The sequence below is a fragment of the Belonocnema kinseyi genome, chromosome 1 (genome assembly GCF_010883055.1).
Source record: "Belonocnema kinseyi isolate 2016_QV_RU_SX_M_011 chromosome 1, B_treatae_v1, whole genome shotgun sequence".
Taxonomy (NCBI): domain Eukaryota; kingdom Metazoa; phylum Arthropoda; class Insecta; order Hymenoptera; family Cynipidae; genus Belonocnema; species Belonocnema kinseyi.
The window spans coordinates 93,704,940-93,717,551 of NC_046657.1; the positions used below are offsets into that span (position 1 = coordinate 93,704,940).

At 34.7% G+C, this 12,612-nt stretch overlaps 1 protein-coding gene across 1 annotated transcript in view; it reads left to right on the top strand.

The window, feature by feature from the left end:
• The window catches only part of LOC117178834 (triadin-like), a 53,651-nt gene that overhangs the window by 30,910 nt on the left and 10,129 nt on the right, over nucleotides 1–12,612 (top strand). The window contains exons 3-4 of the mRNA XM_033370336.1: nucleotides 7,660–9,414; nucleotides 9,580–9,864. Coding sequence (XP_033226227.1) covers nucleotides 7,660–9,414; nucleotides 9,580–9,864 — 2,040 coding nt within the window. The remainder of the gene's footprint in view (nucleotides 1–7,659; nucleotides 9,415–9,579; nucleotides 9,865–12,612) is intronic.

The following is a 12,612-nucleotide window of genomic DNA, read 5'->3' on the forward strand; positions in this document are numbered from 1 at the left end:
GCTGGGGGTGGAGGGTGGAGGGTAGTCCGTTTAGCGTGCAATCGACTCAGGATACTTATAAGATACTACCATGATTATTTCAGATTTTTTGGTCCAAAAATAAATTAGGCCAAAAAACGGCCTTACCGACCCTCCCCCTTTAGTGAAGAATTTTTGCAGGAAAAATATGCAACAAATAAGCAAATAACTACATTGCCGGCGCTTACTTTTTAAAAACTACTTTCCACGCCTTTATTCGCAAAGATTCACTATTTCTGGATAACGAGATAGTGCCCTCGGAGAGATTCAATGTAAAAAATTATTTAAATTATTATTATTTAATTTATTTAATTAAATAATTTAGTAAATTATTGATTCTACATAGCAGACATTGAATTTAGTAACAATAATAATAATATAAATAATAATTTAATTAATTTTTTACATTAAATTTCTCCGAGAGCACTATCTTGATATCTAAGAATAATATAATAAGTCTTTGCGAATCAGGACGTAGAAAATAGTTTGCAAATTTTTCCTACAAAAAATTGTTACTAAAATTAAGGACACTAATCGCATGCAATGAGGGGGGAGGTCCGCCACCTTTTGATGTCCCGCGACAAACATGGCAGCGCCCACATGTTTATATTTTCATGTACAGTTTGTCGGCAAAAATGCTCGTGCGCATAATCAAATGGCACATCTTAAGATGGCGGCTCTCCACACTCATGGAATTCTCCCCCCTCCCGTGGATTCAACCCCGCTCGTCAAGTTAGGATGGCATGCCTAGTCCAGTGTTTCTGATGTCCATGGGTAGTACGATCAAGTAACGCTGAGCGATCAGCGTCAAACCGCTGTCAGTTGCTTTGATCTCCATTCATGTAATTTTCTTAAGCACTATACTCATATTTCTTAGCTGTTACTCGATTTTTTTCGAAAAAGCAGAAAACAAGCGCATATCACACAACCGTGGAACCCCTATCGGTGACGGGAAAATGTTCAGAGTACGTTTTTAAAACCTCAAAACCGAATTATCATTGACCGCTGCTAAGTTTTGAGTGTCTCATAGATTTCGCCATTTTTGTGCGCCCCGTTCCAACAGCCTTAAACAACTTTTATTTGTTTAAACAATTTTTCCCCCTGTAAAGCGAGAAAAGTTATTATTTTCTGGAATTACTGATACATTAATGGATGTTGAGAGCAACATTTTTTTCTAAAGGACGTTTAGGAATTTTTTAAACCTTTTTTTTCTCTTCAAATCTTTATTTTCTTATCTCAGAACGTATACTCTATATTAGTTCAACAATAATAATTTAATAATAAAAGTAATGCTTTCACGACGATTAATTATTCCAATCGTGTACTAAATCCTAATACCATCAATCGGGACAACGAATATAATACCAATCAGATTTGGTTTTCCGTCCTCTCGGATTAAAAAAAGGCTTGAATGGCCAATCAGGTGCGACCAGTCTCGATAATGGGGCAGAGGCCAGTCAGATAGAGTATACATGAGAACAACAAATCCTGATACTTCAGTTACAGGTTAGCCCTAAAGAAGTGAGCTGGAATGTGCACGAAACGTTAGCCAAAAAATTCGTAATAACAATTTGTTAAAAATAAAAATAAATATATTGCTCTCATCTTTCCTTAATTGTGTCATTATTTACAGAAAGTGATAACTTGTTACGATTTTAGAGCGAAAAAAATGTGTAAACCAATGAAAATTGTTAAAATAATTACCGAATGTTAATCAAGAAGTACATAACTTGACATTTATCATATTTGTATGATTCGTCCCGAAATAATGACTTTTAATGATTTACAGGAGGAGAAAAATTCTATTAACAAATAATAATTATTGAAAAAATTTAAAATTATTTGAAAAAATTTTGAATTTCGTCACTTATGAATTATAAATAATTCATGTTGATAAAATTTTATAAAAAAATACCATCTTTAGCATAATTAGATAAAAATTTGCTATTTTGCATTTTTTAGGGCATTTTCCGGGCATAATAGAAAGGGATCGGGTGTATCAAAATCAAAGGTTATTCGCAGGAAACAAAAATCCATTCACTGTTGTTGAATGGGTTTCGAAGGCTTCTGAATCTCGTATCTGTCACTGGAATTACAGATTGCCGCCGATTGGTTTCTCAAAGACTTTTAGTGGCTATTGTTTTTTGACTAACTCATATGCCGGAAAAGCCTTTAGAATGGCCAGAACTGAAATAGCAAAAGGAATCTAGTAGCCTTATGCATGATTTATATATCTTTCGATAATTTATAAATTTAAAAAATTGCACAAAATATTACAGTTTAACGTCAAAAAAGTCGTTCTCATTCAAAAACAAGGAAGCCGATTGAATATGACCTTGCTTGAAATGGTAATTGCAGAACATGGCAGATTCGAAACCGCTTAAGAAAATGACCGATTTTAATAATCACAAACCAATTCAGTTTTAACGTTCTGAATCTGCAAATAATAGATACACAATTTACAGATTCGTGTTTTTAATGGGTTCTTTTTCCTGGGTAGAGACAGAGAGAAAAAAGCGGACTCATCCAATATGGCAGCTAACCATTTTAATTTTTGGAGAAATTTTGTTTGTTTGATGGTATGCTTTCAAACACTGCATTCACCTTGGGGCATTTTTTGCATGCTTATCCGGCTATATTCTTTGAGTATAAACTTTATTCTGAAGTAGTATATTTTCTTTTTTTTTAATGTTCAAAATTAAGTGCAGTCAAACCTTGATTTCATGTTAATTTTGAGACTGACGGTAACACAAAAATCCAGTCTCTCCGAACGTAAACAGTGAGGGGCCTTTGAACCGTTTCTGGTGGATTTTAGTGCGTGGTAAAGAATAACATTTTTCCTGCTTACATACTTAAAACTTTTGCGGTCCGTTGAGCATTTTGTTTTAAAAAAAGAGCTTTCTCTTGAATAATCGGTCCAGATACTGAATCACCTCTGCCCTTAGCCTGCTTAAACCATTCAAAGACAGCAGCACCCAAAAACACATGTCTCCTTAAACAGAACTTCAAGTGAGAAGCACGCACTACTGCGTAATCGCACAATGCATGCGACGCAGTTTCGCAACCAGAAATATGAATAAGTTATTTATATATTATATTTTGGAGCAATGCAGATTGCAACGGTAAATGGTCGGAAAGCGCATTCCACAATAAACGCAAGTCACGTTTATTGTGCACGTTGGACAGAAAATCACTTACTTTTATTATTATTAAATTAACTGTCAACAAAAAACACAGATAGACAGAGACGATCCGATTGTGTTCTAATGACAGGTCTTTTCGATTCGAAACCACCATATTCTCTCTATCTCTGTCTTTCCAAAACTTCTTCCTCTTTTTTTTCTTTGTCGAATCGAAGAGCTTACTGGCTTGTTACGACAACGTCACTAATGGAGAAGAAATAACTTCGCGATACTACTTTGCGTGTCAGATGGTGCTGTTGTCAATGTCTGATAGCCCGAAATACGGGGTGTGTTCAAAAAATAAGTTGACTTTATGGTTTTCTCAAAAAATATTAATTTATTCCTCAATATTTATGTTGTCCCCTTCAAAGTAATCCCCCTCAGATATAATACACTTGTGCTAACGCATTTTCCAATCATCGAAGCACTTCTGATAATCATTTTGTGGTATAGCCTTGAGTTCTTTCAGCGATGCAGTTTTTATCTCCTCAATCGTTCAAAATCGATGTCCTTTCATGGGTCTCTTCAGTTTTTCCAAAGTTCCGGACGTTTTTTCGTATCGCCTCTCGCAAACGGCGCATAACTTGAAGGTAATACTCCTTATTGATCGTAGGATCGTAGGATCGTAGGCCACGGTAATCAAAGAAGACAGTGAGCAAAACCTTCACATTTGACCGAACTTCACGTGCTTTTTTCGGTCTTGGAGACTCAGGATGCTTCCACTGAGACGATTGGGCTTTAGTTTCGACGTCATAACCATATACCCATGATTCATTCCCAGTTATAACCCTTTTGAGAAAATCAGGATCATTATTGACTTCATTCAACATCTCCTGAGCGATGGTCATGCGATGGATCTTTTGATCAAAATTAAGCAGTTTTGGAACAAATTTCGCTGACACATGCCTCATGCCCAAAACGTACGAAAAGATAGCATGGCATGAGCCAACCGATATGCCAACATCTTCAGCAACTTCTCTGATGGTACTTCGGCGATTTTTCAACACCATTTCTTCCAACGCTTGAACGTTTTCATCTGTTGTTGACGTGCTGGGACGTCCAGGGCGAGGTTCGTCTTCGACATCCTCTCGGCCTTCTTGGAACAGCTTGCACCACTTATGCACATTTTTCTTACTCAGAGTAGACTCACCGTATGCAACTGTCAACATTTCAAGAGTTTTAGAGCACTGGATTCCATTTTTCACATAAAATTTAATGCAAACTCTTTGCTCCATTTTTTTCGAAAGAAGAAAATCGCCGAGCACACCAAACCCTTCTAACCTTTTACGCCTCTGCCAGAAAAGCAACACGAGCTATATAGTCAAAACTGTGAACATATGATCGTGACGAGTGTACCAACACAACAAAACAAAAAATTTAAAACTTGAATGTACGTAGCCCGCGAAAATTGAAAAGTCACCTTACTTTTTGAACACACCTCGTAATCTGATAAGTCCGATTGGCTTCAGTAGGCATTAGATCCAGTACCCCGACTCGCATGTATTTTTCTGGCCACATATTTGGTGCGCCAACAGAGCCATTTTCAGTTGTCCGGGAGAATGAGATTAATATATAACGCCACATAGTAACTTCAAAATCATTTTCAATTATCGTCTTGTTTACAGTTAATGGTATTCATAATGCTGAAGATTGTTAGTTTCTTTTAAAATTGTCATTGTGAATCGAAAAATTTGTAGGTTATTCCGCCAATTACAATTCAAAGGTGACCTACAGCAATGTTATAAAATTATTCTATACTTACAACTTAATTGCGTCACTTGATATATGTTATGTAACTTTAAACTGACAATTGCACACGTTTAAAAGAACCTAAGAATGTTAATAAATGTCTATATCATTAACAATAAACAAAACGATAATTGAAAATGATTTTGAGGTTACTATGTTACATCATAGATTAATCTCATTCTCCGGGACAACTAAAGATGGCTCTGTTGGCGCATCAAATATAATTGGCCAGAAAAATACATAGGAGTCGGGATACTGTGGCATCGGAGCCCCTCTGCTGCTCGACACGAGCTCGCCATTGTGCTTATTCGCGTGTTCCTCCCACTTCGAGTGAACTTTTGTAACGTTGTGGAGCATTTAAAGAGATAGGCAACTCACCTCATTCATCCCCGCCGCGTCAATTCTCAGAAACATTAAATAAAGGATCACGAAATCCAGGTTTGACTGTAATTGGAAAGTTTATTATTGAAGGAATACTTGCGCTCGTATGTCTGATTGTCAGAAACCTTGTACTTTACATAATAGTTTGCTCATGCGATTAACGAAAATTCCGTACCACGAAATGTTAATATTATCGTAACTTTTTTCTGATTAATTATTTCATCGCTGAATGATTTACTTGTAGAATAAGGATGAAATATGTTAGGTTAATGCATGTGTTCTGTTTACAACCTGTCACAGTTGCAGTGGTTACAGCAAGCGTCGTCTGCTACAAGGTACACACTCCATAGCGCTGCAACATTTTCATTTAAAATAGTTTTAAAACGCCTTTAACTATAAAAATGAATTCTTTTGGTTATAGTTCTATTTTTTGCGCACTATTAGCACAATTAGTTTTATTAATCCTTTCAATCAATTGCTGAAAAAAATTATTCACACATTTAACCTTACGAATTTAATGCGAATAATGCTTCAGCATGTAAACGCATGTCAATGCAGGGCTACCATCTAAGCGCACGAACGCATTTAAAAATGTTCATGTTTCGGTCAAACTATGCAAGATATTAAAAAATGCTGCGGAGCAAAATTGTTCACCTCAAAAAAATATACACATTTTATTTAAAGCATTTTTTAGCAAGATGCTTAAGTTTTATTTTTAATCGTAAAAAATATCATAAAAAATAAACAATGAGATTGTGTCCGGACAGCGGGCACATTTTTTTCAATATTATAATTTCAAAAATGTTTGAAAAAAGCTGCAAGAATATTTTCAGCTCCTGCCTTTAAAATTTATTTATTTATTTTTGTTTTACATAAATCGAACTTTTCGATCATTATTAACTTATCTTTGGTCCGACCGCCCTTGAAAATGAAAACGCGTCATTGCATGCACGTGGATCAGGCGTAATGTGGCCGCTTTCCAGCCCATCGACGTTCGTACATGCGCACTCTACGGTCGGGCCGAAATTAAACTTTACGCCCGCTACACTTACACTGTACCTCGAAAGCGAGAATATGGAGAAAACTATTTATCCTTAAAAAATTTTCCTCGCTGGGCCCCACAGTCTCATTTCTGCTAAGTACGCTATTTCTTCCTTTGACATATAATTTAAAATTATTAACAACGCCGAACATCCTTTATCTGCTTCATATGCTTGTTTTCAAGGAGGACAGGACAAAAAGTATCGTGATCAATATACACTTGAATTGAATACGGATGCATATTTACCACTTTTGTTTAGCAAGTATAACATAAGTTTGCATAAATTTTTTAAATAGTGCTTCGATACATAAGTCCAATATCTCGATTGCCCCCTCCCCTACCATATTCCCCGTAGTGCCAATTACATAAAAAATGCCTCCGCTTGTAAGACGAAATGCATCATTATAGTTATCCGCCGGATTAAAAGGTTTTGAGAAATTTAAAAAGATTTTAACTGATTTCGTATATTTTTGTCAAATATGAAGGGACTTGATAAATAAATTTCTTGTATTCCAGATTTCAAGGGTGATTAAGTTCTCCATTTTTTTTGTATTTTACAATTAGAATATCACTGGTAGTTTTGTCATAACTGGAAGGCATTTTATAATACACTGAGAAAAAAAGATTATTTGATTCCAAGAAATGTAGTACTGAATACGTCCAATTAAATATTGTTTTGATCGAAGACAATTTTTCTTATTTCAAGAAATAGTGTTTTTCAAATAAAAAATACACTTTTGATATAAGCAAATTTTTTTTAGATCAAAAAAATATTTGATTGCACGTATTCAGTACTGTATTTCTTTGAATCAAGTAATCTTTTTTTCAGTATAGGCACGCTGTAGTGTTTTGACGCTTTGTAATACTATATCTTTCAAAATTTAACGCTTCTGAATTTCTGCTCTTCCAATTTCATAAACTTTGACGTTCTTGATTATAGAAACTTGTAGGTTTCAAATCTTCTGAATTTGGATGTTGTTAAATTTACAATGGGCCTGTTTACTCCACAAAAATGTTTTCTTTGGTAGCAGAAACTGCTATGGGCGGCAATCAATGACTAGCATCGGTTATAAATTGAACGTTTCTGATTGGGAGCCAAGCGGTAAAAGTTTCTACTATCGTAGTAAACGTTACTGAGGTTTAAATAGTCTTAATGATTGAAACTTCTTCAATTTTAAATTGATAAAAATCGAAACTCGAGAGTTTCCATAATTTCATACTTCAATTTATAATATTTTAAATTAAAAGTTACTCTAGATCTTAAATAAATAGATTATTTATTTTCAGGCAAAGAGAAAAAATTCCGATTCCGATGATAGTCAATTTTCTGCTGACGAGTCTGACAAGGAGAATATTTTGCCAGCGAAGAGTCCAAAACGAAAAATAAAAACCAAAATTACAACTACTGAGCCCTCAAAGAAAGTTTGCGAACTAGGAGGAAATCCTGAATCTGAAATTCCCGAAAAAACTCCAGTTAATAAAGAAAATAATTTAGTTTCTCTGTCTGCAGGAAAGGAAGTTTTTAATTCTTCCGCAAAAGATGTGCCTTTATCTTCTGTGAAAGAAGCTCTCGTCTCTTCTGAAAAAGAGATCTCTGTTTCTTTAGGAAAGGAAAACTCTAAGTCCTCCCGAAAAGAAGTTATCATTTCCTCGGGAAAGCAAAGTTCACATTCCTTTGGAAAAGAACTTGTTGTCTCTCTCACAAAAATATCGCCCATTGCAACAAACAGTTCGATCTCTATCGATAAAACAGTTCCTCTTTTAACAGTAGGAACTTCTACCCCCGTGCCATCTAATACATCTCCTAACAAAAACATTCCCAACAAAAAGAAAGATTCCGAGACTCCAGTGTCTAGATTGAACACTGATAAGAATCAGAAAGACAAAAATAAAAGGTCCAGTGACAAAAAAACCGCTATTACTCCCAACAACGAGAGAGATTCCGAGGCTCCAGTGACCAGGCAGAGCACTGATAAGAATCAGAAAGAAGAAACTAGAAGGTCCGGTGACAATAAAACTGTTGTTACTCCTAACAAAAAGCACGATTCCGAGGCTCCAGTGTCTAGACTGAGCACTGACAGGAATCAAAAAGAAGAAACTAAAAGGTCCAGTGACAACCAAACTTATGTTATTCCCAAAAAACAGAGAGATTCCGAAGCTCCACTGACTAGACTGAGCACTGATAAAAATCAGAAAGAAGAAACCAGAAGGTCTAGGGACAAAACCGCGGTTACTCCCAACAAAGAGAGAGATTCCGAGGCTCCAGTAACTAGATTGAGCACTGATGAAAATCAGAAAGAAGAAACCAGAAGGTCCAGTGACAAAACCGTGGTTACTCCCAACAAAGGGAAAGATTCCGAGGCTCCAGTGACTAGACTGAGCACTGATAAAAATCAGAACGAAGAAGCCAGAAGGTCTGGTGAGAATAAAACCGTTGTTACTTCCAACAAAGAGAGAGATTCCGAGCCTCCAGTGACTAGACTGAGCGCTGATAAAAATCAGAACGAAGAAACCGGAAGGTCTAGTGACAATAAAACCGCTTTTACTCCCAACAAAGAGAGAGGTTCCGAGGCTCCAGTGACTAGACTGAGCACTGATAAAAGTCAGAAAGAAGAAACTAGAAGGTCCGGTGAGAATAAAACCACTGTTACACCCAACAAAGAGAGAGATTCTGAGGCTCCAGTGACTAGGCTGAGTACTGATAAAAATCAAAAAGAAGAAACTAGAAGGTCCGGTGAGAATAAAACCGCTGTTACTCCTCTGACTGCGTGGCTCAAGGGTGATCCAATGAGCAAAAAGCGCAAAAGAAACGAAAGTCCGGTTCACGATAAAGTCGAAATTTCAAGACTGAGTGATTCCAAGTACAGCAAAATATCAGAACTGATGACTAATGAGCAGAAGGAAACTATTGAGAATTTTTATCGGGTTGATATGTCAGTAGTCGACGAGATAAAGGTCGCTAATAATATAACGATTCACTCTAGGAACGAAATTGAGTGCAAGATCTGTAAACAGAAGTATAATCGGATGGACAAGTGCCAGGTAATGAATTAATTTTTTATGTTGAAATAAGTATCCGTTCCAGTGTAAGCGCTTTCAGATTTGGTTGGTTTTGAATTACCGAGTTTCCAAATTTGAATCTAAATGGGCTCAATTATAAATGTTTGCGCTTGAACAGAAACTTTAAAATACTTTTAACATCTGCAGGTTCACATTTGGAGACATTTGGACATGACGCCCTACTTTTGTGACGCATGCGATTTTTCTACTCTGACCGTGAGCAACATTCGTTGTCACATCAGGAAAAGTCACTTGAAAATCAAACCCTACCAATGTCATATTTGCGAGAAACGATACACATCTCCTACTTCCCTCGAAGAGCATATCAATACCCATACTGGAGCGAAACCTTATCATTGCAATCTTTGCAGCTTTTCGAGCTCGAGCAAGCAGGTTTTATCGTATCACAATCTGACACATAAAAAACAAAAGGTAAGAATATTTTCGCAGAAACATTAAGTATATTTCATTTTTGTTTATATTCTCTACTCTATTCTAAAAATGTCAGACCTCAGACTCCCGTCACTATTGTTTGTTTGAATGATGCAACTATTTTAATATTTCATTATAATTCCACTATTTTCTTACACTGATTATTAATACAATAATTGCTGATTGGCTAAAATAACGTAATCGGCATCTTAAGCACCGAAATACGGTCTGAAAATACTTCATCATTATTTATAAACTCGACCCATTGTTAATTGATGCGTATTTTAAAAAAGAAACCTTAGTGCCCTTAAAAAAACTTTCTACGTTGAAAGTATTTGTCGAACAGAACTTATTTGGATTGTTGTGTTTTCGCATTACTTGTAGGTAAAAGCTGCAGTTCTTATTCAATCTTAATGATCAACAGCTGATTGTATTCTTCGAGTGATTCTGTATAACTCTTGCTTAGATGTTTTTTATTTTCAACCATTTTTTATCATACCATTATTTTTAGAGTTTAAACAGTAAGTTAGTTAAAAATTGTTTTTAAATATCTAATAAAGTCACGATGATTCATTATAACAGAAAGGAGGTGTTTCGAGTTTCAATTTTGTGCAAAACAAGGAATCTTGCCGTCTTTTCGTGAATATTGCATTTCAATTCTTCAGGGCGGCTAAACTTATACTGAGGTTTCAGGTTATGTTGTACTTATGTACACTTTCTACGATGCACGTGATTGACCAGAGCACCACACCGTGGAGACTGGTCGCACCTGATTGTCCAGTCAAGTCTTTTTATAAAAAAAATCTCGGGAGGGCGGAAAGACAAATCGGATTGGTATATTCATTGTCCCTGTTGATGTTATTAGGATGTTTTAAGACTACGATGTTTTCTTGGAAAAATATTGTGTTTTTTTGCAATGTCAATTGTTTTGTCTAATAAAATGTCATGTCCTGTTTCTATGTGATGCTCAGCTAGTGCTGATTGTGTGAAATGTTTTAGCCTAACTTTATTCTCATGTTCCTTTATACGTGGGCTCACCGCTCTATCAGTTTGTCCAATATAGACTTCCACAAGAGGTTGATAGGGAGGTTTCAGGTTATGTTGTTCTTATATATACTCTCTACAATGCCTGTGATTGGCCAGAGCCCCCCACCGAGGCCCCAGTATTCGCACCTAATTGGTCAATCAAATCCTTTTTTTTAAATCTTTTTACGTTCGAAGACGCTCAATTAAAGTCGAAGGTCAGAACTAAAACCGTGCTTAAATATGATAACCACACAGTCGATTTTATAATTCACGCTTGCGACATTCATGTATCTTTATTTGTATATTCATGAATATACCATTTTTTATAATTGGGAAACGCATTAGCACTGAAAAGTTCTCTTTCGGGTGTTTTATAATGTACATATCTTAAGGTTGGACTTAGTCGGAATACAATTTTTTAATTTTTTAATCGCAGAGTTTTGCAAAATCGTGAATGTTGTTCTTGTTTATTAATCTGCATAATGTGCCCAATTTTTAAAAATTTACAGATTTTTTATTTGAGCTGATATGGAAAAAATTTATTTTTGTAAGGAGTTCCCAAAATTAAAAGAAATATAGAAGTTCTAAAAATTATGAATATTTTTCGTTAGCATATAAAAACTTTTTTGTTTCGAATGTATTTCTAAAAAAATTGAAAATATCAGATCCTTCTGAATGACGAGTTAATGCAAAAAATTCAACAACTCGTCGTTTTTAACGATCTGATCTCAATTTTCTTGGAAGTATATTTTGAATATAAGAAAGCTTTTCTATGCTGAAAAAAATTATTTATAGAGCTCCTAGACTTTTTTTATTCTCAGTTATATAGGTTTTACATACATTTGAAAGATTTCAAGATATTCACAAAAAAATCGAAATATTTAAAGGATTTCATAAGAATTTTAAATATTTTAAACGACTGCAACATTGTTTTCAAGATTTTAAGAAATTTCAAAAATTTCAGGACGATTATTGTAGGAATTTTTCAAAGAATTCATAAACTTTTCAAGCAATTTCAAAGAATTAAAAAAATCTTTCAAAGATTTTGCAAGCTTTTTTATAGATTCCGAAAGATTTCACACAAATGTGATCTAACATACATTTTATATACTTTAAATATTTCGGCTGCATATTTTCTTTTTAATGTACACGTATTTATGTTCTAAGCGTTTTTACAAATCAACAAATACCATGTTTCATATCAAATGTATCAGGATAAAACAAATTATCCGAAAATATATCATTTAAAAATTCTAGTGGTATATTAACAAAATTTTCTGCTATCATTTCTAAACGTTTCGAGCATAAAATGGTATGTTTCGAAGGGTCTTTTATTTTCAGCTAAGGCGTTTCGGATTTATAACATTTTTTGTCTTCATACATGAAGATACAAATATACATACATGAATTTCGAAGGGGTCAATTATAAAACAAATTTTATTCTCATCATATGACATTATATGAAAGTTATCACTGACTTATTTATTACTTATTATACATTAAAATGTCATGAAACTTAAAAAATATGTTGTAGTAAATATAATTTAAGTAGATATGCACTTTCGATTTTTTAGATGTCCCAACAAATGTATTTTATTTATCATCCGCAGAAATTAAACGCCACAAAACTTTGAAATTCTACTTTGAAAAATTAAATTAGTTGTAAATTCTTTAAACACCAAATTACTTGACAATATACCTATATTTTTACCTTTCTGTTTC